General features: G+C 41.4%; 1 protein-coding gene across 2 annotated transcripts; it reads right to left on the bottom strand.

Annotated features, from left to right (window-relative positions):
• Positions 1–983: 983 nt before the first annotated feature.
• On the bottom strand, positions 984–26,158 carry mta2 (metastasis associated 1 family, member 2). Of its 2 annotated transcripts, XM_058625989.1 has the most exons (18): positions 25,745–26,155; positions 18,180–18,247; positions 16,932–17,025; positions 8,186–8,303; positions 7,339–7,402; positions 7,075–7,192; positions 6,866–6,968; positions 6,370–6,469; positions 6,074–6,262; positions 5,471–5,545; positions 5,328–5,386; positions 5,126–5,226; positions 4,359–4,498; positions 4,023–4,251; positions 3,179–3,268; positions 2,971–3,089; positions 1,293–1,435; positions 984–1,179 (listed from the first exon to the last, which is right to left on the bottom strand). In XM_058625989.1, the coding sequence occupies exons 1-18, from the start codon at positions 25,770–25,772 to the stop codon at positions 1,026–1,028; spliced, it is 1,992 nt and encodes a 663-aa protein (XP_058481972.1). In that variant the 5' UTR covers positions 25,773–26,155; the 3' UTR covers positions 984–1,025. The 2 variants fall into 2 exon arrangements, with proteins under 2 accessions (XP_058481972.1, XP_058481973.1); XM_058625990.1 differs by lacking the exon at positions 1,293–1,435 and having other exon boundaries at positions 1,008–1,179; positions 25,745–26,158.
• Positions 26,159–26,782: the final 624 nt, after the last annotated feature.

Below are 26,782 nucleotides of genomic sequence, written 5' to 3' on the forward strand. Positions count from 1 at the left end.
CACTTTAAGTCATTACTGTAGGGTCCAGAAGAGGGCGCCACGAGTACAGCTTGGCATAAGATCCATTTTGATCAAAAGACGATGATTTGTTGTTTTTTTTATGCAAAAAAAACCTACTTGTACTGAGCAGACCCGTTAGCTTAGCTGTTAGCTCCACCTGAGTGAGGCGTCACAGGCGAGCCGCTCAATAATGATAATAAATAATGACAATGACGACATTTGTTTACCTTCAAAGGAACAGTGTGTCACGTAATAAAAGATTGAACTTGACTTTTGGAAGAAAAAAAAAAAAGTGACAGCCCTAATCTGAGCGTTAGGAGTTACACTCTGAAGCATGGCTCCGTATCAACCTCGACAGTGAAAATGGCCGACAGCCCGTCAGGATTAAAATCTACAACTCAACAAATCAACAGCTTTGCCCCCACACTCTCCCTCCTCACATACTTGCGGACACTGCCGCTCCCTCCCCCCTCCCTCCCTCCCTCCCCCCTTTAACGATGCACATATTTACACAAAGATAGCGACATGGAGGGAAAAAACAGTGTGCTTCATCACCATTGTTTCAGAATGAGAAATTTTTTTTTGATTTAAATTACACATTTAAAAACAAGCTGCTTTTCTATTTGTTTGTTTTAAAAAAGAAAAAAATAGAAAAAAAGAGGGGAAGCAAAAAATGATTCTGGATTAAAATACTACAAAGCCCAAAGTGAGTTTCAGTGTGTGTGTTTGTGTGAAATTGTTTAAAATGTATAGCCTGTAAGTGCTTGTGCATGTGCGTGTGCGTGTGTGTGTGTGTGTGTGTGTGTGTGTCTGAGTCTGTGTGTTTGTGTGAGAGAAAAACAACTTTGGGAATTAACAAAGGACTAAAGAAAAATGACACAGAGAAGAACAAGAGTTAAAACTACTGGTATGGCGCACTGTGCTGCCTGTCGCTGACGGCCTGAGCACAGACCCTCCCCAAATCCCCCACCCACCCACCCCTCTGTCCTTTTAAAAGACTCCCCTGACGTTCTTCCTCCTCCTCTTCAGTCCTCCAGGACGATGGGTTCACTGGTGCTGGAGGGGAGCAGGGGCATGGCCAGGGAGCGAGGGGGAGGCGGCAGCTTGATCCGGACCAGGAGGTGAGGTTTCCTCGCTGCCCTACGCATCTCCGACTGGGTCAGGTGTTTCCTCAGAGCCCTGGGTGAAAATAAAACCCAAATTAGTTTGATGGACCTAAGCAAAGCTCGCGGTTGCACGACAATCACATTCCGATTGCGGGACAGTCGGCCTCTTGAGATGATAAAATGTACCTGGTGTCCTTAGTAGCCACAAACACCACAGGGTTTGGAGCTTCGCCCTGGCTGACCTTCTGCCGCTTAATGACCGACTGGGAGGTGGTCCTCATTCCTGAACTGTACGGCCTCCCATTGGCTGGGAAAGGCATCCCTGAAGCCTGTGAACCAATGAAACGCCGCGACAATTAGTCACTCATGTTTCATTTAAGAAAACTAACTCACAAAAGATCGTCCAGGGCCGTTTTTAATGTCAAATGGAGTGTGATGCAGCCTCAAGAATCAAAGACTTGAGGCTATTTTTTGTTTTGATATGACACCAGCTGTACACTGACATCATAATGATGGTAATGGTAATGAAATAACCAGGTTTACAATGTAAACACACATTGTAACACATGGAAAACATGGCTGTGGCACAGTGGCTCTTCTAAAAGTTCCAGAGGTCCACTTTGCCGATGCTAGGATCAATTTTGACGTTGTAGTCTTGAGACCTCAACATCAGCTAAGTTGCAGTGCAAATGAAAGCCAGTGGGTGGCAGCAGAGGTCAAGTCCATAGCCTGAGCTGTTTAAGGTTAATAAAGCAGCTGTTTTAGTAAATTCCGTGGAGGATATATATGTATAGATATATGTATATTCATTATTCAAAACAAGAATTATAGTATTAGGACTTTAATATCCAGCCTCATCTTGCAGGCTCCTCCAAATGTATTAGTGCCCAATTCACTGTGTTCCAGAGGACGTTTGGAACAGGAATATGGACAAAATGGCTGAAAAACACCCATTTAAATATTAATACCAGGCTTCAACTCAACTGATTGACAAACGAATGGCTTTAAATCTTTTTGACTAATATTTACATATTGAGTTACATGCGATAAATGACTTAATTTGTCGAATTCTAGCTATTTTTCTAGCGATAGTGTCAGAAACCACTGACCCAGGGTTCCCACACCAAATTCAAGGACTTTCCAGGACCAATTTCTTCAAATTCAAGGACGGAATGTGCTGACACAGCTTAAGATGGGAGGGTAAGAGCCATTTCGCCCATGGCGTCCACTTTTATTGATTTGCAGCACGCTCTGCATCTGGACAAATGATTGACCTTGGGACCTTGGTCAAAGTCTTTGTCATTCATTTTTCTTTGATGAGACAACATTTCCCAGACATCACGTCATTTGCTCTCTCTTGCTTCACGTTACTCGCTCATTTTCTTATTTTATTTAACCTTTATTTATACAGGTTATCCCACGAGAGACCTGTCGAGGACAATCATCGTTCTGCACAGAATCTCACGTCAACGGCGGGGGGACACCTGCTAGTACTTACAACTCGACGATTGTTCTGCATAGGCCTACTGTAGTCTACGTAGGTCAAGCAACGCAGGGCATGAAAGACTAGGTAGCGTCGTAACAAACAAGGGAGACATTTACCTCAATATCAACTTCTTTCCTGCACAAAATTCACTTTCAATTGAAAAACGGGCCTTGAAATTTCCTTTTCTAATTATACTCGTGGCAACCCTGTTGACCATTACCCACTGACCAGACTGTCTCACATTGTTTCAGGCCCCACATCCACCCCTTAACTGAAACACAGCTCTTGTATGAAAAGCTGTAAATCCCAGTGTGTATAATGTTTATGAATGTGAGTGTGTGTGTGTTATGTTTGTGTGTATAAAAATGGAATACTGACGCTGTCAAACCCTCTCTTTCCCAGAAGGCTTTGTCCCACTCGAGGCTGACTGGCCTGGTTCCTGTTGATGGGGGTCGGGGGTCCTCTGGAGGCCTTCAGTTTCAGAGGAGCGGACACGGCTACACAGACACAACATCGACACTCGTCAGAACAGATGAAACCAGGTTAAATAACAAGATGGCTGTAGAATCCAGCAGTGTGTTCTTACCTAAATCCTTCACTATGTTGGCCAGTGACGGTCGAGGCACCACTTTGCTCTTTGCAGGAGTTTTCGGGGCTTTTGGAAGCCTGATCATACCTAAACACACACACACACACACAGACACCAGTGTTTATTACCTTAACCTATTAATAATACACTCCAACATCTGACACTGTTAAGCACAAATTCCACACAAACTAAATATTCTACATGTGTGTAAATACTTGTGGCCTTTCTCCTGTCTTTTAATGCTAGGAATCAGTTTTCTATCAATTATTATTAAAATAATGAAGAGTTAAGTACAAGACCTGATCGTCTGTTTGCTGTTTTGAGACCTGTCTCTAGAAATAGACATGCAAAGCATTCATGAAACGGCTGAATGAAACTGCTGCTACTTCCTCGTATTGCTTCAAAATCGTGAAAAAGACTCTCATGTGATTCAATGTTTAATCTGCATTTTACTAATATTTTACTTCTCCAGTTGAGATTATGTAACTGGAGCTTTTAAAAAATGGGAACATGGACATCTATGAAATGCTGTTTTACTTCATCGTTACAGTTATATGAGTGTGTCAGACAGACTTTATCTTATATTTACAATGTAAACATTTTTTAAAGCCTCAAGGTTTTTGTCTACTTACATGTGGGGTAGATTGGAAATAACCAAGTTCTCAAAATGAAAGAAATTATTGGATTATCTTGTCTTTTATAAAATGTACATTTGTGGGTGGGATTTGTCTTATTCTAATTTGTGATTGAAAACTTCGAGCCCCATGTCGGAGAGATGGACACGCCTAATTCTGAAACATTGACTGTTCCTGGTCAGTTTTATTAACGCGTGTGTTCTTACACTCAGCCTTGACGGCGTTGGCGTTGATGGAGGCGTAGGGCCGTCGCGCAGCACGGCGTGGCTGCAGGATGTCCTCGCAGACCCGCCGGGCGACGCGCGTCAGCTTGGTGGTCCGCAGGATGAACGTCTGGCGGTTCTTGGCCAGCAGCTTCGCTCGGCCCTCATTGCGGGTGAACGGCGACAGGCCCTGCACCTCCTGACGCGTCATGTGACCACGGGGGCCGGACTCCTGGACAAGAGGAGAAGGAAGGAGTAGTAGTTTATTTCTACACTGAAATTCCCAATATAAAACACATATTAAACAGATTAAAACTCTTTATATGAAAGGAGACTTACAGAGCCACTCCTAGCGGCGCCCTCTAGCTGTGTGGGGGTCTTCAGGCCTCCATACTTTTTCCAGTAGATCCAGCAGGAGGCGCACAGTCTGCACTGCATGTTGGGAGGACCCCAGGCATACCACTGAGGAGACTGGGCCGCTGTATTAGGCACAGGACAATTTGTGTTAGTGGGTGTTTCTGCAGGTGAACATTAAATAAACAACTCAAGTTTTAGACTTTAAAAACAATTATTATTTTCACGTTCTGCCCAAATTATAGCATTTTGGAAGCTTGAAATGTGTGCAACTTATTGCTGCAAATAATGATTATTTTCATAATCGATGAATGATAATGAGCAATTTTAGAGATTTCTTTGTCATATGAAGCAAATAAAATAGAAAATGTTCATATTTAAGCTGAAAAATCTGAGAACTTTATTGTTGCAGCCCTGAACACAACACGTGAGTACAGTTGGTTTTCTATGTATGTCGCTGCTTTAGAGCCATCATGTGACCTAATAGCCAAGTGGAAGGGAACTGGGTGAATTAGTGGTGTGTGCACATATAAAACGAATTCTAAAATTTTGGCAACTGCCGATGAAATGAAGTTGAACTCAACATTATTGTTTTCATCCACACGACTCAAGAATCATGTGAAACAGTGCTGAGAGTCATCACATTCATTTACTGGTTAATTAGCTGAGACTTTCAAAATAACTTTACTGTTTTATTTTTATGAGGTGTCACACGTCTTTGCTCCTGCCTCTGTTGTACAACATGTACTTACTGTGGCAGCTCTCGCAGCTGAGTCCTTTCTGAAAGCCCGCTGCTCCGTTCATACCGGGCTTGCTGCCCGGCACCATGATCTGATTAGGGTTTGGTTTGGTGCTGGTTAAAAAAGGGGGGGAGGAGAGGGAGGGAGTTTTATTTTTGACAACAATTCTAACTCAAAGCAGGTGCTCACAGTAGCAGTTGCCAGTGATACTCACTAGGTGGGGATGTACACCTGCTTCAGCTTACTGTCTGCCTCGGCTGCTTTTAGTCGTTTCTGGGGATTGAAAAGAGCAACGTTACAGTCGTACTATAAATCAAACCAAGCTTTGTGGACATTTGTGTTGTGTTAGGGTCCCACCTGTTGGATGTAGCGGTCTGTAGTTTTCCACATGTAGTAGAACTGGACCACACTGGCTAGAGATTTCCAGGGCAACTGAGGAAGAAGAGATTCCTCAGTAAATTGACGCTGACACAAAACTGGGGAGCAGTACAAACCACTGTGCACATGAATGGAAAAAACATGAGTGGAAGAGGTGTTTTAACCAAGATGTTTGGGGGGGGGGGGGGTTGTGCTCCTGTCACATCTGTCTTTACTATGCAAACAGACCCTGGGAGCTGCTGACACGACTGAAGTCGTTATGAATTAATTAACACAATTCAAAAAGGATGAGTGATAACCCCCACAGTTTCCCCTCACAGCGGCTTTACCGCTCAATGCATGTGTGTGTGTGTGTGTGGGGGGGGCGGTGGCCGTGGATTCATACACAAAATTGGAGAACTGATTCAGGAGCTTCTTCTGGACGATGAGAGGTTCAAAGACCTTAGAACCTCTCATCATTTCTTTGGCCGAAAGTATTAAAAGATGGAGCCTCTATTGTGAAACCATCAGTACTTGCTGCATTTGCTTGCATACATAATTTGTGCTTCTGAGCAGCGATAGCTGAGAGGTGGGTGAACTTACGAAGTCCTGGCGAATGTCGTTGAAGTCTTTGCCGTATTTCTCCAGAGCCTCCTCGAACAGCATGGCCTCTGAGGCGCTCCACTCCTCCATCTCGTCGCGGCAGAGCACGGGGCCTCCCTGGGGGACGAGGTTGGACATGGCTTTGGCCAGGTCGTAGCTGTTCTTCTCCAACGTGTCCATGGCGTGGAACTGACGGCAGAGACAAAAGGTGGATTGTTACCATTGAAAACAACATTTAAACATTGATGAAACCCTTTGGTGGGCAAACGAACACAATAATGTGATTATAGTCTCACCAGTGTGATGTCTCTGGAGGCTGCGGCCGCGCTCATGTGGAGGCTCGGCTGGCGGATGGAGCTGCTGCAGTCCAGGGCCCGAGCAAACGTCCCGACAGCTCTGAAGAAAAAAAATTAGGTGATGTGGATGAAACAGCAGCTCATGGAAACAGATGTTCAGGCACTAAAATTTGCGTTGTGAGTCAGTTTGTGCCGAGTTTTGGCGCCTGACCTGAGGGAGGGTGCCTGTTTTAGAGCTCCTGCTTTGTCTTTAAAAAAATAATATAACATAATTTTCTTATAGTCATCTAAATCCTAGGAATCTTTATCTCTAAGTCCTGCAGGTATTTCACAATAAAAGACTTGTTGAGAAAAAAAAAAAGAGGAACAAATGTTGATGTATTTTCTCCAGACAACATGCCCTGCTGATGTGCTGATGGGGGAGTCAGACATTGTCATGGCAACAGGATCTGGAGAGGATGGTGTAACTGGTTGACAGATGGCAGCAGAGCATTACCTTGCCACCACCAGGAACTGGTCAATCTGAGGGTCTTTGAGCTGGTTGTTAGGGTCCCACACTTTGGTCTCCAGCTTCTCCTGGACCCGAGTATCTGATTCAACTGAGACAGGAGAGAAACTGCTGTCAGAACAGAGGCTCAGGAAGGTCAGCTGTTCAGATGGGTGGAAATCGTGACTGACTCATAAACATGTTTGTTCAGTGCTCACCCTCAGCGAGCTTGTCAGGAATCTCTGCCTGGTACTTTGAGCCCACACGGATCTCGCCCTGGTCTGCCAGCAGAGTCTTCTGGACAGGGTCGAACACCAGCGAGTAGAAGAAACAGTCCTACACACAATAAACAACATCACGTTACAGCCGCTTCACAAAAGGGTTCGTGTCACCACATTAATTCAAGTGTCCTTTTTCCTTTTTATGCTGCGACACAATGAGTAGGGAGAAGAGGACGCTGTGAGTGGCAGATGGTGTCGTACCTCCTTGTCCAGGTAGCCGGCCAAAACGTCCGTTTCATTGAGGAGGGTGACGTTACATTTTCCCCTGTGGAGAGAGTGAGGAGTGTTCACAGACCAGGAGCCACAAAAACAAGGTCTGGTAATTGAAGGTAAAGGTAATTGATGCAAAACAGTGTTTTGCCCTTAATTATATTAACTGTCACAGCCTGCAATAGTCTGCTTTGTCCTGCCACATTTTCACAATGCGCCCAATAATGTTTTTGTACTGCCGAAAATATCTTTTGACACTCTAATAGCCATCGTGATACTCAGTCCGCCTGTATTTATTTTAATTTCATGGCTGTGAGTGCTTCTGCTCCTTTTTCACCAAGATAACTTTCACTTTACGATATCTGGCAGTTATTCAACCGTTTAGGAATTACGGTACTGAGAAGATGATGTCACTGGTGAATCTTGTCTGTGATTGGACGGTCTGACAACTAGTTTGCTGTGTTGAAGAACCGTGTACAATGTTTTTCTACACTGTTAGGATGGGATGGCCTTACTAGCTGCAGTTTAATTTTAAATAGGCACAGCAGGGGTCAGCAGAGGTAGACCGATTCATTTCTGACATTTGCCTTTTTTTTTTTTTTTTTTAAATCAGCATTGTCCGATCATCATTTTCTAATCCAAATAATTACAGTAAAATTATGCATCTTTGTTCTCTTAATTAAATTAATTAAAACATTTATTTTTACCCTTCAAAAAAATGGCTCCTTTTCATGTTTGGAGAATTAGAGTTGTTCACTGACTGGTTACTGAGGTTAAACAGAAAAACTCCTTGGTCAAAGTCTGCGTGACAGGATTGAAAATAAAACGCAGCACTTACCGTATGTGAGTCGCGGGTAGAGATTCAAACTGTCGAGACAGGAAAAGCTCTCTGTGTTTGAGCTGGTGCTTCTGTTGTTCACCCAGGACGGGCTGCTTGGACTCCTCTTCAAACTCTCCTACAAACACAAACAGGACGGTATGACATTATTATACACATACAGTACATAAACATGCCGATAAGCCGGAAATTAAGTTTTATGTACACACACATGGTTGCGATTTGTGTCATACATGGGTGTCAGGTTAACCCCTTTATTTGCTTTTTTGGCAACTTTCAGCTACAGAACATGAAGCAACTGTATAGTTCATGTACAGTTTTTACGAGATCATCACCATCCAGAGAACAGCAGAATAACACCGTTCATGTTACACAGTGTCCTAATGTTCTGAGGAAGTGTGTTTGACAAGTCAGTGCTGTGTTCGATTACATAATACTGCAAAAGTTAAAGTGTTCATTAGCCAATGGTAAGAAAATCGTTAGAAAGACCATAACAACATGTAGGTAACAATAGAATCATAGCAACAAGAGAAAGAAAACCTGATTTTTAACCACAGAGCTCCAGTCTGTTTAGAAATCAGGTTTCAAATGTAAAATTCAGGGGAGTTTTAGTTCGCATAACGTTTTTCATTTTTTCAATATCTGTTTATCGGACTGATACAGATACCAAGTGTCACTTCGGCTCATCCCGGAAAGAAAAAGCTGCACAAACTAATAACAAAGATAAAATAAAGAGATATTCTTTTCTAGCCTTCTCTTTTAGAGTTAATATTTTCTTAAAGCAACTACTGCACTTCGTATGTTTACATGACATTGGTAAAAAATAACTGTTAGCTTAGTCCAACTAAAACTGGACTTTTAAAATACATGTTAGTCTGACTGAAATTGTGCTAAATCAAATTTCTCAAAATCCAACAGCAGACCCAGGTTTTGTGACTGGGTCACAACTCAAGATGACCTGGGTGCTCTGTACAAGGACCACAATTCCCTCCCCGCGACTTAAACCCGTACATAAAAGAAGACAACAGCGACCAAAACATGGCAAAAATTCAGGCTGGTAAATTTTTTGGACTGACGACAAGACCAATTTTATGCTCTTTGACCTTCAAGAGTTGAATGTTTTTAAGTAAATGCACGGTGCTTGACATGCCAACAACTAGCTGCAAGCTAAACTTGAACTCACTCTGTACTAAAAAGCTGAAAGGGAGTGTGGTGCCTCCTGGAGTAGCGGAGGTGGGTACTCTCCAGTCAATTCCTACTCATGCTCATACTGGGACGAGGACAGTAGTCCAATTCAGTAGAAAGATAGCTAGGGATAGATAGATAGATACTTTACTAATCCCAAAGGATATTCAAGTTATCCAGTAGCTTAAGGAATACACACTCATATATCACCCACATACGTACAGCAGATACACAACCCACATTAAACCCTCATATGACAAAGACAATTACCCACATATAAATATCTAATTTTAAATTAAGGCAAGGGTAAGGGTGTGCAATGGGCTAATGTAGCCCGTTTATTTAGGTAATGTTAAGGAAAGTAAAAAAGGGTAAAAAGTGGTAGTGCAAAACAGTTGTAAGACAACGGTAAGACAAGCTACAACCATAGCTCAACTTTACTGTGCAAGGAAACGGACATTTCCTCCGTGTAATTATCTCATACAGCTTTAATCCAAGTATGGCTCAATTCTTTATTCAGTCTAGTTATTTTATTAATCCTCTGCCACAATTTACAACAGTTTGAAGGTCATGCATTGATTGGTTCAAAGGGAGCAGTGGACTTGTGTGCTACCGACTGTGTACTTGATATTTCCCATGCACCAAGATACAAAAGGCACCAACAGTTATTAATGGACTTGAGTGACACAAAGGGACCGTCTCACATTATCCAACCCGTGAAGAAATGCGAAATAAATAATAAGAAAAAATTAAATAAGACACATGCATCTATGCGTGTGTGTGTTTGGCCATAAGACTGCATTCCTAATTTCAGGCGGGTGAGTAATTTGTTGAAAGCCGGAGGGGGAGGGACTATCACTCCATCTGCGCGGACTCCGCCCCTGCACTCAGCCACAGGAAACCCTGTCAGTGAGGGCACAGGGGAGGGAGGGGGGAAGACAGAGGGAGTGAGAGATAGCAAGCAAGAGGGACGGTACCTTTAGCCACACCCCTTTTCTGTTAACCTCTCAACTCCCCTCCCTCCCTCCTCCTCCTCCTCCTCCTCCTGTCCGGTTAGTCCCTGCCAGACAAAGTAGGAAACCCTGTGTACCAAACCTGAGGCGCCCATCCCCCCCACCAACATGTATCCCCAACTCTATACACACACACACACAAACCACATACACACAGAGGGAGCGACACACAGTTAAAACGCACACAGCATTAACTGTAACACACACACACACACACACACACACACACACACACACACACACACACACACACTTTATTTGCTCTGACAAAGACGCAATGCAAGTCAGTATTAACCCGTTGCGTGCTGTGGCCCTCGGGGACAGATCAAGGGCCTTTTGTTCTGCACAAAGAATTGATGTGTGAGTGCAGACGCAGGAGGAAGAGGAGGGGAGCAGAGACGAAGAAGAAGAAAAAAAAGAAGAGGCAGATAAAGTGAGGTTTAACACAAATGAGCAGCACAAGCAGGGAGAAGGCACTTTTTCACCTTCTCATCACTGCTACAAGATCGTAACGATCACAGCCAGATCTGAAGGCGATCACATGGAACATGACCGCCATTTAGGCCACGTCCACGTTTTTATTTAAAAAACGCATAAATTCTGCCTCAGATTCATCTGCTGTCCACACTTTCCCGCCATTTTTGAGCCACAGCAACCTTTTTCTAATTTGGAAACGCTCAGTATGTTTGACCAAAACCAAACTTTCTAAGACCCATGTGAACATGTTGGTTACAAGCAGCTGGTTCACAGAAGAATAAGACAACAGTGACAAAAACATGGTGTATTTTTTAGGACTGATGAGACCGATTTTATGCTCGTCAGCTTCAAAAATGTAATATTTTAAGTTGGTAGGAGGTCAACCGACATCACAACAGTCACAATAGCCAAGTCAAATTAAATATGACTGTTTAATGATAACAAATATTAACCAGTAACCAGTTATTCAGCAACAGTAAAAATATAATTTTAGATTAATTATTGTCTTGACCTATTATTGTCTGACACATCTTATTCTACAGACTGAAGAGAAAATCTTTGTTTCTCAGATCTGCATAGATATCACACAGTGATCTTTTTTAAATATTTTAAAAATCAATTAGATATTTATTCAAAATCGTTCTGCCCTAAATAGCATGCATTACATTTCTTTAACTTAAACTGCGATATGATTCGTGATATGAGGAGGAATGATAATTTTCACATAATTTCTCTCATTTTCATTCTAATAACATTCATTCAAAATGATTACTGTGTGATTTTTGTGCAGATCTGAGAGGAATAAAGATGTTTTCTTCAGTCTGGAGAATATGATGTGTATGGAAAATGTAAATGTTATTATCACACACATTTTGCGCCTCCTGCGATTTGATAATTGCAGTAGGCCGTATTGCGATATTGATTGAATTTCGAGTAATTGTTCAGTCCTAATTTACCTCTAACACTAACAAACTGAAAGCGGGTGTATTGCCACCTAGCACTGCAGAGGCAGACACTTCATTCAGTAAATCCAGAAACCACATCTGCTTGTGTGGGACATGGCATGACGTCCAACTCAATGGAAATGTACTGAATGATGCCATTATCACCATTCACTTCCTGATTAGTTCACACCAGCTCCAACACTCGACTGTCAAAGGGTTAAGACTTAGTTTTAGTTTTGCTTTTATGCAGTCATCGCTCTAATAAAAAGACACCACCGCTCGCTCTGATCTTCCTCCACTGTTGTTTCTCGTCATATTTTCTAAAACCGAGCAAACAACTGTCGAGGTGAGAAGTAGCTTCCTGTTTACGCCTGCACATGCAATTGTCACATGATTAGGCATGTTATTTTAGACCTAGATTACTTCTGATCCAGAGTTGAAAGGCTCGTCTGTGCTATGGATGTAGCTTTAAACCAGGCTTACGTCAACAAATCAGAATTTTTTGCAGGATAAAAAGGGTTAATGAATATAAATAAAGTCTGTCTTAAGTTAGCATGAAAACTTATCCCTGCAGACTAGCCCGGTCCACCTTAGCATCAGCTCAGGTTACAGTGAATTATCCCAGCAGGTCCAACACAGTCTGCAACTGGAATAGATACAACAGGGATTCAATCCCGGGTCAAATGACTCTACAGGAGACTCTTTTTTTTTTTTTTTTTTTTTAACCACTCCAGCTCTAATTGGCAGTGATGGAAACATGACACCACAGAGAACACGCTAATCTAAATATTATCATTATTTATTCTGGCAGTCTAGACGCTGACGCTGCACCTTTACCGGTGCGACACAGTAGTTTTTTCTGTGGAGTGTTGGATTTCTCTCTCGAGAGGAAAGAAAAACAGAAAAACAGAAACTCCTCTGTTGGTTATGGGGGGGTTCTCCCCCTCTTTCTCACTATTTTACGGGGGATGATAAACCTGCTGATTTTGGTGTATAAGAGGTATTGTGAATAGAGCTGCAACCATTATTCGTTTATGTATCGATTTCTAAATAAATCTTTTACGTTGTCTGATTTTTCAGCTTCTTAAATGTGCATATTGTCAGGTTTCTTTGCTCCATAAAGCAAAGAAAGCGTTCAAACTGAATCCTTTTGGTTTGCTCCAAGACATTTGAGAACGTCATCATTTCCAGGTTTGGGAAACACGGATCAACATTTTCAGACATTTTCCGGACCAAATACTCGAATAAACAAGAAAATAAATGACAGATTATGAAGACACATCTGTAGAATTACTGTGTGGTGGAAATAAACTAATTTGTGCAAATGGAAAATAGCGGTGTTTGTAAAATTACTATTAATTGGACATTTGTTGAATACAGCTGTTGAAGCACATTCTATATGTGATTGTTATTTTAATTATTGCCCAGCCCTATGCTGCAAAATACTGTTAATGTCCACATACGAAATCAAAAAGGGTGGATCGGATATCGGATGGATTCAATGCAATCCAAAAATCCTATATATATATATATCGCATGGTGAAATGGCACAATTGTGTTAAGTTGTGTAATTGTGTACTTTAAAATGACTGTACCAGACATTGTGTCACTCAGACACCAGATATTGGTATCAGTAAATACTCCAGGGGTTTAGTTGGAGAGTCTTTTCTTGAAAAATGGACAAAAAGAAAATGATAAAACTGTAACCACTTTCTCCTGTGGCTAAAGACCTCCTCCACTGACCAAGGAAAAGTAATCGATTACCTATTTTCAGCAGGTTTACCCGTGTCTTTCAAAGAATAAACCCAATACTACCCACCAACGTTGATGTAAAAGAGGCATTAGGCTCCTGCAGGCCTTAATTGGCTAATCTTACAAGAAGCTATGCTCAATTAAAAGACTAAGCAACTCTGAAATTCAAATTTAGACGAATGGATCTTCAGTCGGTGGACACACTAAAAGAAGGGGAGAGACTCTAAAGAAGCAGCTTTGTAAAAGAGAAGAATAGAAGATACATCAAGGCTGCAGATAGAGGCAAAGATATCATGATGAAACCACCATCGCGTTATTAAGTATGATCTCCTACGTGGAGAAAAGCAGCATGAAACAAAAAAGAACAAAACATCCATTTTAACACAGAGATGCATTGAATTCACCTGAAAAATACCTGCTGTTTTTCCCGAATTAAAGAGCTGATGATTCATTCATGAAAAATACATTCATATTATGTTTTTTCAGAAATAAATACAGTATCTAAAAGTGAATTTAACTTAACGGGACACATCTGCTTCCATTAAATCAACCCCTCCTCTTTTGCATAAAAGTATTATTTGTTTATCCATTTATTATTAATTCAGTAAAACAGAACAGACACATTTTTTTTGTTTTTAAAATTTATTTAATTATTTCAGAAAAGCTAAGCCAAAATTGTGTGTGTGTGTGTGTGTGTGTTGAAAATTACTTTAAATAATTAAAAACAAGCTTTAAATTGTGAATATTTTCTGGTTTCCTTGCTCCATAGAACAAAGAAATCGTTAAAACTGAATAATTTTGGTTTGTAGACAAAACACGACATTTGAGAACATTGTCATTTCTGAGGTTTGGGGAACATCGATCAACATTTACTAGTCCATTAATCAAGAAATTAGTAGTTATCCCTCTTATGACCATCATGATAATCAGGCCGCCTGGATTTATTTTGATTTTATGGCTGTAGCATTGTCACAAAAATCTTCAAAGACTGAGTGCTTCTGCATTTATTTTCCAAGATTCCAAGATCACCTTAAGAGGCCCTATAGAGCCCTGGCGCAACCCAGTGGTCTGAGCATCATGCCAGTATCGCATTTTCACCACACCCGATCTCCATGCCAAGTTCCCAGAATTTTCATGCATGTTAACCCCCTCAAAAAAGCCACGGATATAATAATAATCTGAAGGAAAACAATAGGCACCAGGTGTGGATTTATTTTGATTTTACAGCTGTAGAATTGTCATAAAATGTTCAATGAGTGAGTGCTTCTGCCTATTTTTTCAAGATAACATTCGCAAACAGTCTAGGAGTTATGGTAATGAGATGTACACATGCCAAATCCTGTTGGCGACAGACAGGATGGTAACAGAAGGGTTAATAGTAATTCTAAGGTGAAAAAAATGGGTGAATTCAACTAAAAAATTCACTGATGTATAATGCAAACTGTTAATGCTTGTGACCGTGATGTTTCGCCACCACCCGACACTTGCTGATGCTTCAGCTGTGGCAGACAGCAGCCCCCACCTCCTCCTCCAGTACCCTGATGAAACACTGCCAGTTTAGTATTTTGTTTGAAAATAAAGATTTATTCCAGGCCGCTGCGTGAGGTTTGTGGAGGTTGAGAAGGCCGTTAGCCACTAACACTAACCCGTATGAAGTCATTACCCTTACTGATGCTGTGATCCCCTTATTTTTAGCATAGTCAATTACTCTAAATGTACATTTCGACTTCATCGACGGGGGGAAATAAGTCGTTAGGAACATCCCTGTTGTGTATGTGTGTGTGTGTGCAGATGTCTTTGTCTGAAGCACTGCAGCCCAGGAGGAGGGAGGGAGGGCGGTTGGGGGGTTTGGTTATGGTGCTGGGGTGTGTGGGTAATAATGAGTGAGTGTGATCAGGCTTCAGTAGTCTGCATGCCATTAGCACCACCCCACTACCTCCACCCTCCCACCTCCTTGGCTCAGACACAAGACACAGTCTGGGCTAGAGAAGGACAGGAACCACATACTGAGGCGTTAGGAGACAATATCACCAATTAAAATGGTTAGAAATAACCAGAATATTAATTTAGTCAGCCCTTATTCTTATCGTTATCGCTACTGTAATTACTATTTGGGCCGTGGGTGAAACAGGAAGGTGAGTTTTGAACCTGCGCACCCCTAGTCTACATGGGTATGCGTGTGTCTGGGTAAAACACAATGTGTAAAATATACTGAAACGGTTATTGGTAACATTGCATTTTGCAGATCAATATACCTTTACCCAAAAGATGTTTAGTTTGTTAATAATGAAGCGCAAACAAATTCATGATGACCAGGAAATAATCCATACATTTTTTTGTGAAATTCGGTGCAACTTAGTTTTGGCTTGCTCCATCCGTGATTCACCTAAGGGGGCGCTGTAGAGCCCTGGCGCAACACACGGGTCCGAGCATCGTGTCAATATCGCATTTTTGCAGAGTTTTCATGCATGTTAACCCTCTCAAAAACCACCAGATAATAATAATCTGAAGGAAAACAAGGTTTTCCACTGTGTGCCAGGTATGGATTATTTTCTATTTTATGGCTGCAGAACTGTCAAAAATTTTTCAAAGAGTGAGTGCTCCTGCCCCCTTTTAAGAGATAACTTTCACGTTCACTGGCAGTTATTCAACCATTTAGGAATTATGGTACTGAGAAGCTGACGTCAAACACGTGACACGCTGGTGAATCTTGTCTGTGATTGGAATGAATGGATGGGTACTGGAAAGCAGAGAAATTGTTACTGACATTACAGTAACAATTTCTCTGCTTTCCGGTACCCATCCATTCATCTTCTACTGCTTTATCCTCCACATGAGGGTCACGGGGTGTGCCGTGCCAATCTCAAAGGTGAGGTCAAACCATGGACAGATCGCCAGTCCATAGTTTTTGAATTTTCTACGTATCACTAACACTCTATGAGTTACGGTAATGAGAAGTACGCACACCAAATCCCGTCGGTGACAAGATTGTAACAGAAGGGTTAAACGTGTATGACAATGTTCCTAGAAACAAGCCTTTTTAACGGAAAACTTTTTTTCGGAAGAAAAAGGAAAAAGATCAAATAGGGAAAGTTCTTTTCCCATGTGGTCTGCCTGGACCCTGCCGTAGGAGTCCAGGCAGAGGATATGTGTGTGGATTCCGGAGTTAAAAACGACCGTCTTGAAATAACCCTGAAGCAGACCTTGGTACAATTCCATCATAAAAGCTGTGGAGGTACTCTGGGGCTTTTATGTGAAACACAATGAGGAACAGGTTCATAAAAGGCAGCGAGCCATGTCATACGTGCTCCAACACAGAAGAAAACAAGTGCAGGGGAGATGACGGGAGGCTTGGAAACTGTGGTCGCTACTCACTTGCATTGCTGTCAGCCAGCGTGTTGAGGTTGCCAGAAATGTCTCTCCTCCTGAAAAGACACACCACCTTTGCCTCCACATTCCCGTTGGCTGTCTGTAAAGGGAGAGTCAGCGGTTAGAATACAGCAACATAATGAAGCGCTGGTTTAACCACCTGAGATTCGCGCTGCCAAAAGTCTGAGAAATTGCAGCTACTTCTCATTTCTCTGTCTGGTAATGGTTTATTCAGAGGCATTAAAGAGTTTCTAAGTGTGTTTCACTATCATTTACATTCTCAAACGATCTCAGTTTAGCTTCAATCAGTTCTGAGCCCGCCCATTTTCATTAATCCCTTAAAATACAACATATTTACATACATTTTCTGCTCTTATCCACACCAACCACTCACCGAGTTGCAGAATGTTGCATTTTAATACCACAATTTTTCTACATTTAGCCAACATACACATACAGATGTGGTGAGTCCGAAAAAACTACCCTTTAAACTGCTAGACATACATATGTTTTATAAATCAGTTGCACTTGCTTCTGTTTGGTCAAGGTTCATTTGACCGAATCATCATGGGTGTACAGAAACAGAAGATCATGCTACTTTAATTTAATAAAACATTTTTAATGTTTGATTATAGGGCTGTAAAGATTATTCGATTACTAAATTGATCATCAACAATTTTGATAATCGATTCATCAGTTTGTGTTTTTTTCCCCAAAAATAATAATTAAAAGACGCTTGCCGATTTCTCGGCTTCTTTAACGTGGATATTATCTGGTTCATTTGCTCCATATCACAAAGAAATTGCATCCAAAACTGCATCATCTTGGTTTGTGGACAAAACAAGACATGTGAGAACATCATCATTTCCAAGTTTGGGAAACATTTATCAACATATTCTGACATTTTCTGGACCAAAAACTGGATTAATCAATGAAATAATTGACAGATCTCTCTCCATTTATTATCACTCAGCGTCCATTATCACTCAGCATAATAATAATGATGATGATGATGATACAGTCCTCCTGGTGCACGAGCCCTTCCACGTAAGAGTGTTACATAAATGAGCTTAATCCTTTGACTGGGAAAGAAGCCTGTGTCATATGCTACTATTGTTATGTAAGTAGATGCAGCGCTCCATCAACTTGTGTCAGGAAAGACAAGAACCACATTTAGCTCGTGCTAACATTTTTAGTGTGAACATTGTGGTTGCAAATTGGGCAGGAAATGACATAAAGAAGATGACAACCAACCTTGTTGAGCTCTTCTATTCTGCGGATCAGGTAAGGGTTGCTGGAGGAGTTCTCAAAGTACACGTAGTCTGGAAAACAGAAGAGTAAATTAGGATTTAACACATGTCAATGTGCCCAACAAGCTTAAAATACACATGTGCTCCTGACAGACACCCTCATGTTTTTGCAGCTGTGTACACGTTCTGAGGGTGCAATGGCAGAAGTGAGAAGATTTTTGGCTAACCTGATGGACAGGGATCCATTTACACTGACACACAGCTCTCTTACTGGACGCCTGCCCGCACAACAATGAGTAGCTGCTGGGAGAGCCGTCAGACACTGTTACTTGAGCTCCGGGAAAGCTCTCTGTCCAAACACAATTAATTTAAGTGATATTATCCACTGATGTGATGTGTGAGGTATGGTTGGAGGTTGTGAACCAAAGGGGTATCAGTGCCATTGCTCTATTTGCACTACTATGTTATAACATACCACCCCGTAACTGACACGTTTCTTTTTTTTATTATTGCTGAACAATAAACTGCCAATTTTTCATATCATGGAGTGTCTAAAGTCAATAATTTAATGTGCACCTGAAACAAAACAAGGAAAAGCAGCAGTCGACCAATTATTGGCCTGATAAATCAAAGATTGGTCAACCCCTAGGAAAAAATAGAATAAAATTGGTACTAAAGATAGCATTTATGTGCCTCCTAATGTTTTAGCCAATTAATTGGCTCCACTAGAGGACATCTTACAACCAATCCATACTGGTAGACACTAGTTACAATTAGGGGTGTGAATCACAGGTACAATACATGGTCCACGATACCAAGAATATTGCGATGCAACCATTCTGTGATGGTCAATATATTGCACAGCAATCATATAGCGATACATCACAATAAGAGTCTTTTTCTCTATTTTTTCTCAACAGAGAATTGTGAAAACATGCTTCAAACTCTTGTTAAACATCAGGAATGGGAATCAGTATCAGTCAGTATCGGTTTGATACTGGTCAAAATCACTGGATCGGATATCGAACAGACATGTAAAATCCGATAAAATCCAAAAACTCCTATTTCATGCTTCACTATGCACAGACTGTAAAAATGTAAAATTAAAAATCAGCAAACGCATTTTTAGTGTAGTCGTTTATTTCTTCTTTTTGGGAGAGCAATATTTGTCACACAACTGGACAATTATGTCTTTGAAATGATTCAACACAAATGTGTTGCTAACAGATTCATATTTCATAAATGGTCTAAAATGACTGCATCTGGCTTATAACTGTATCCACCTTGGAACTGCGGGTTATGTGGGGCTTCACTCTCAACAAAATCAATCTGTCCAGGTGAGTGTTTTAGCTCATTTTCAGAAATAATATTTCTGTACCAAGCCAAGTGAAGGCAGTTATCACATGTCTATATTATGCACGTGTCATGTCATGTGTCATGTCTGTGTGAACAGGAAGCAGGTCATCTACTCAGCTGGTTGCTTGGTTGCAGAACACGCTACAAAAGGAGGAAGAGCAACAGTGAAAAGTAAGAGCAGGAAATTATTTGTCGAGGACAGAGGAGGTAGAAACATTACCAACAGCAGCAGGTGTTAACTTTATGCGTCTCCTTTGACTTGCATTATAAATTCATTAAGTCTTTGGTCAAGAGGAAATGTAAAACCAATTGGGCTGCAGGCAGATTAATAACATTATGTCTCTAATACAAGGAAACAATTTGATCAATTTGTTTAATCATCTGAAACACAATCACAAATTGGCTTATGACCTAACAGTACAGGAGCAAACAAAAAAATTAAAGCCTTTGCAACTTGTTTTTCTTTAATAGAGCCACACTAGTGTGAGTGCACAAAAACATCATCTAATTTGGTTTGTTTTTTATTTTGTTTCCAAAGCCAGTGGGTAATTGTGTTAAATAATTGTGCTTATGATTTTTTTCTTTTTTTCTTTTCAAATTAGCAACCAGCCATGCAGTGTTAGCTAATTAGTAGAAAAGAAATAAAGGCTACATAATGTTGTTCCCTTTTCCTGTTATTTATGTTTTTTTTTAAAAAGCTGTAGACAGTCTCTTCCTCTTTAGAGGAAAAAATAAGACAAGGTCACCGCAGCATTCTTCTTGCAGTTTCAAGTCTGCAAGCTCCAGCCAGTATATTTTCACATTTAGAAACCACCACAATAAAAGACAGACACCACATAATATGAAGAAAGTATTAATGTCCAGTGTAAACATCACAAGTCCTGTCATCACATGTCATTAGTTTAGATTGGACTGTGTGACGGTATAACACCAAACCAAATCAAGACAAACACGTGACAGATCATTCACGTGTGCTCAGCTGAGCAGGAAAAACCAAATAATGACGCAACAGTGTCTCAGACACACTGTAATATCTGTTTACACAACACTGGCAGAAGAGTTAAATTAACATAAAATAAACATAGTCAAGTGAGTGAACACTGCAAAGTCACTTTCAGGTTAATAAAAAATATCTACATTTTTAGTTAACCCGAGTTTGCGCTAGGCCTGTCCCCGACAACAGACTCAAAACTACTAATTTGGTGCCAAACAATTACCACAATCCAACAATTCAACCACAATGCCAAATTGTATCAATGTAGTGTAAATGTATGTATTACGTATGTATAGACGTTAATACAGGCTGATTTAAAGAAATTAAATAAAGTGCATTCTTTAACATAGTTCACATTTCTGGTGCACTTAAAATCACTCGTTCGTGCATCGGTTTAGGCTAGGGTTGCGAGTCATCACTGTTGTTGACAAAAAAATCAAGGACACATATTGTTGCAGATGAAATTGATTGTCAATAACTGTTGATTATACATCCTTTTCCTGTAGAAGTGACTCATCTCGCTTTCTAGACATCTCTGCAGGGAATGACTATCTAACAACAGATTGTTGTGTGTGACGTCTCTTCCGACTCTCCAGCTAACAGCCGAGTCCTCAGACTTGTTTGCAACTTTGCCATCTATGGTGTAAAACAAGAATTACTTTAATGCCATGACTGTCTGCTAATGAGGACATTAAGCTTCTTTGTGTACTCTAATGTCTATATATTGGTTCCAAAAATCTGTTATCAGCCTCATTATTTAGTAATAATCGCTATCAATATGGAACGGGTTGGTTATCCAATTATTCGATTATGTTTTTGGTAATCTATGATGACGCAGATATTCACAACAGCAGTAATGTTGACTTTAATTTGGCAATTTTATCTTGTTTGGTGCACACTAATCAGTGTTGATTATTTAGATTTAGCTTTTTTTGGATTTGCAGATAAATAGAAACATCAACTGCAGTTCGCCTGAACTTGGGAGTCATCAGCTTTTTAAACATTGTGTGGATCAAATGCCATGGGGATTCATCGCTCATCACACCACGGCTGCACACACCGTGCTGCTGTGTAGCTTTTGATGCTGTGTGGATTCACGTCAAGCTCCATCTGGTCCTCCCACAAGCAAGGACAGAGTGGCTCAGGAGGAAACCAGTGGGTTTCTGATGCATCGCAAACCACGAGCAGAGAAGGAGAAGGAAGGATTCAGACACCTGAGAGGATTTCTTGCACTACTTAACACACTGATGGGGACTCCTTCAAGAGAAGCACTGCCTCTGATCCCAGCGAAGGAACACAACCTCATTACATAACACCGACACAGACACCAAAAGTGGATTCATACACTAGACATGATGGATTCTCTCTTAACGTTATTCTATATTCAGGGAATCCATCTCTTCTTCTCTCCCAGTGTGACGAGTCCATCAATACGATGGGTCGAAATAAATAACACCATTGAGACAGCTTATCTTAATGATGTCAGTGGTGAAAAAGGCATCAGCTGCTTTCATGTTAATGTGGGAACAGAGGTATGGGCAGCATGGACACAAAGATCTGACAAGAGCCGTGTGGATGATGTGCACATGTGGCTGGAGTGGTGCAGTGAACAGGGTGCTAGAGGGTGAATGAAGAGGAGGAAGCCCTTTGACTAATCTCTGGGGAAGATAATGATCTTACATGCAGCCTCAACACTCAACACTGCGCCTCTGAAGGACTGGTAATGTAGGCGCTCACTTAAATAGAACTGCCTGTACCAGCCAGCTGCAACAAAGAAATCCCCGTTGAGACACTTGCTTTATAAATCTTGCAGATGTATAATATCTAACGTTAGAAGTAGGGCCTATATCAAGAAGTGCATTAGCTTTTCTTATTTCTGTTTCTGCATTGTACAACCAACCTAGTTAACCGGGTGACTGTATGTGCTGTAAGGCTTATTTTACTGTACTAGGAAATCATTACATAAGCATACACATGTTGCTACAATAGTCTATGGGCTAGACATAGAATCACAGAGAAGGGACAGTGGCATCATCATCAACCACCGAGTGGCAACCAGTCATGACATCACCTATCAGAATCTGAACTCTTATTTTGAAGCCTCCAGAAATGCGATTTGGCCAGCGCCATGTTGACACTTAGCAAACACAACTTGAAAGGCGTCACCTGCAACAAGGCTCCTATTGCATGATACCAGCTATCAATCACACTGGTGTCCACTCATTTATTTTGTCTGTTTTCCTTCAACATATGAACATAACTTTAATGTAAACATCAGCCATCGACTGCCATGATTTCTAAAAATCGGCATTAGCTATAGAAATATGCCTCCATATTACATGAAGAGCGCTGAGCCTCTGTGTACATCATCAATACCTGTTGTATCATAACCATCATCTTAGTCTGGCAGTTTACCACCAACACAAACAACATGACCTGAGACTCATGCAAAGATCTATCAGTATCAGATACGTAATAGCAGCAAGCTATATTTACAACATGTGGTATTACCAGTGTATAAATAGACAAAACCCAGCTGTTGAGACATTAATGTAGTGTTTAATCAGGATGACCCAAATAGACTCCAGACTCCTATGTGACCTTATACATAGCCCGTCACACGGTCTCACTGCCGATTCAGCCATTTCTGCTGCCACAGAACCAGACTCAAAGAAGGTACACAGCGTCCTGACAGCGTTATTGATGTTCACAGACGCTACAAAGATCCACACCCACGGCTACAAAACCCATGTGCACATGTTCACATCAGTGGTGGCGTGCATGCACACTTAGAAGGCAGGGGGCGAAAAATTAAAAGAGCCCCTACTTTCCCACACATCTGTGTATACAGGGACATCCTTTAGAGCGCAGCATCACTTTCTATCAGAAAGATGGGCATTTTTTTTATACCACACATGAAATAATTTCCTCTAAGGACAGCCTTTAGGACACTGTCATGTAGGGTCAGTAGGGAACTTCATAACAGCACCCGTTTAGACTGGAAGGGTACCCACAGGAAACGAAGTTGCACGGGCATCTTATAGGGCACTGCATCACTTCTCTCCACTAGAAAGGCACTCCTTTAGAAACCATCAATCTTACATATTTATACAAGCACTTCCTTATATTAAGTTTCCATCATGGTATAGTTCGGTATGGTACGGTTTGGAACAGTGGGTCAGGCTTGCGTTTCAACTGCGAACATAACACACCAGACAGCAAGACAAGAGTGTCCAGTGTTTTGTTAATTCCTGCTTGGTTTGTGGCTGTTTGTCTCAAGAAGACGTCAAGCTTTGTATGAGAATAGACTGCAAGCGTTAAAGAAACGCCGGTTATGGGGGAGTGATGCTTTTCTATTGCCAACCAGCTCTCTGTCATGGGTGCAGCCAGTCTAGCTTCACCCATACCACACCATTACTGTTATCCCAAGGGAAGAGTACAGAAAAATGGAATGGTTGGAGCTGTTTATTTTGGTACTACTCCTAATGGAAATGCAAACTAATACATACCAAACCGGTCCACGCAGTGGAAACACAGCTTTAGTATGCATCTTGTGACTCAATGGGACACTTCAGCATGCAGTGTTTTTGTCCATTAGGGCACCATATTGTCATGCCACTGCATATCAGTGTATGTTAATAAGTAAAGTGTGAATATGATGGAGGAAATCTCACTGGTAGCCAGTAATATCTACCAGCATTGCAAACCCAATGTCAGAAAAAAGAAGTATAGAAATATCTGATCTTTGTAGGGCAGCTTTGACAACACAGGACATTATACTGTGGTGTGTTTATGTTTTGCTGAGATTCTTCAGTTCCCAAAACAGGTGCTCTGACAAATCATGCTATCCATCGATATCCACATGTTCTCAGTGCCAGTGAAATTAGTAGTGTTGTCATACAAAGTGATTTTATACTGGGAGCAATATTTGATCAGGGATATCTCTAGATATGCTAGCCCTGAAATCATTATTCAAGATGTTATAATACAGTATCAAAACAAACTCCCCATACTCTCACTGTGCCCATGTGGTGAATAGTGGTGTAATGCAAAGTGATTCTGTACTGGGAGCACTATCTGACAGGGGATATTGGCCTATAGAGAAGGGAAATAGTAGAGTATCAAAACATGTTATTTTTACACTACATTTATTTCTCACTTGTAACCCAACGCTGCGAGTTATACATTAAGTGGAAAACCGTAGCAGAAGGTAGCAGAACACCGGCGCGAGCATTTCATAGAGGAAGTCCCTCTCTCTTACAGTAACGGTTACCCCGGCTAACTCTTTATAGAGGTTCAAATTAAATTACGATTAAAACGTATTTATATACTCGTACATGCTTGTGTGTGCGCTATGGAAACGAGTTGTTCTCAGTAAACGCGTATCTGCTCGGCGTCTCAACGAGGAATAGAACCGGCTAGGCTAGCTATACAGCTAACACAACTTAGCAATCAAAGTTAGCTCGCGCGGCTAACGCCACCCGATGCAAATGGAGTGATATGGCGGAGGCGATAATGAAATTAACCCACCCCCGCTGACAAAGCCAGCCGAGCCGACCACAACTCTAGCTAGCTACCACAGGCGCCGCTACTCAGATGCTGACCCTCCATCGGCAGCTAATGCTAACTAGCGCTGCGTTTACTTCCAGGACGTTACCATATGTACCGACTCCACGTCAGAAAATGTGACAATTTACGGTCGCCTCGCCGACTTGAAAACTACATATCGGCAAAACTCCCGCTGCCCACCACCACGCTGCGTTTATTTTTAAATTACACCACCAACTTTTATGACAAGTTCGCGCGGCTCGGTGGGGCAGCCAGCCGCCGCCGTACGGCATTTAGCCTTAAGATATTAGTCTTGATTTCACATTTTAAAAAAGTTGATATTTTGCAGGAATAAACACAGCTTGCCGTATTATACCCAAGCCGAATGCACGAGCGGCTCCCACTCGTGGAAACTGATTAGAAACAACACAAATATATAGTGTTTATTTACATTTTTTCTGATTGGTTTAATTCACACTACGTTGTCGGATGTTTTAGTAAATTTGACGCTCTTGCACGTACACACATGCTAGTAAAGAGTTAGCATTAGTTAGCGGCTAACGGGACAGACGGCTAGCTAGCTGCTAGCCACCGTGTGTCGAAACGAACAATCACGTTGAGTGTGTATGTGTGTGTGGGGGGGTGTCTTAAAAATGTAAAACATTCCTTACCTCCCACTCGGTACATGTTAGCCGCCATTCTCTTGTATCCTCAGCCAAAAACTGCCCCCCGGTTTTCCCCGCTTGGGTAGAAAATGGTCGATTGGGGATCTATTTTATTCCTTCATTTATCGCAGACACCCCCGCCGTGAAACAAAGCCGGCTCCGGGCACAGCGAGCCGAGCAGTGGCGGGTAAAAAGTTGAAAGTTTCCGTTCGTTATGCTCCAAAGGTTAAATCCCCCCCACAAAAAATATATACGTCTTTGTTTTCGGTCCCTCACGCGACCTTCCTCTCCTCTTCCTCACTCACACATACACACACATTCACACACTGCTAGCCTGTCTCTTACTCCACTCTTCCTCCCATCCTCCTCTCCCAGCTTCATCCTCCTCTTCTTCACCTCCGCTCAGTTCAGCACACACACACAGCACAGAAACACACATACACACTCACTGGCCCCCGTCGTTCGTGCGCTAATCGTCATCTTCGGAGATTACCGACAATCTCCGGCATCACACAATTAACTTTTTTTTCTTTTTCTTTTTTTTAACCCACTGGCCGAGGTTTCAATAAACACAACTTTATATACAGTATGGAAAACGCGCACGGGTGGCGCGTGACCTCGTGTGTAACTTTTTAAACATTTTAAAAGCAAGTGAAAATAATGCACTGTCACGTCATGTCATGTCTACACACACACACACACGTTATACACAGAGAGAGGGAAGTTCAATTACTGAAAACACGGTGGCTAAGCAGGGAAATTGCGCACGCGCCTGCACCCGCACGCGCGCACAATTACGAACAGTGGCGTGCACAGACAACCCTGGGCAGGGAGCCCGCCACCGCCACCACCACATATGAAGGACAATAAATGACATAATAATAATAAATAAAAGAAAGAAAGTATAAAAATGAATGAATTAATAAAAAAATTACAGAAGTAAATAAATTAATAAAATAATGAATTAATTAGTTTAAATGATAAGGATAAATTAATTAATGGGTAACACAAAACAATAAATAAATGAATGAATAAATAAATGAA

The sequence above is a fragment of the Solea solea genome, chromosome 3 (genome assembly GCF_958295425.1).
Source record: "Solea solea chromosome 3, fSolSol10.1, whole genome shotgun sequence".
Taxonomy (NCBI): Eukaryota; Metazoa; Chordata; class Actinopteri; order Pleuronectiformes; family Soleidae; genus Solea; species Solea solea.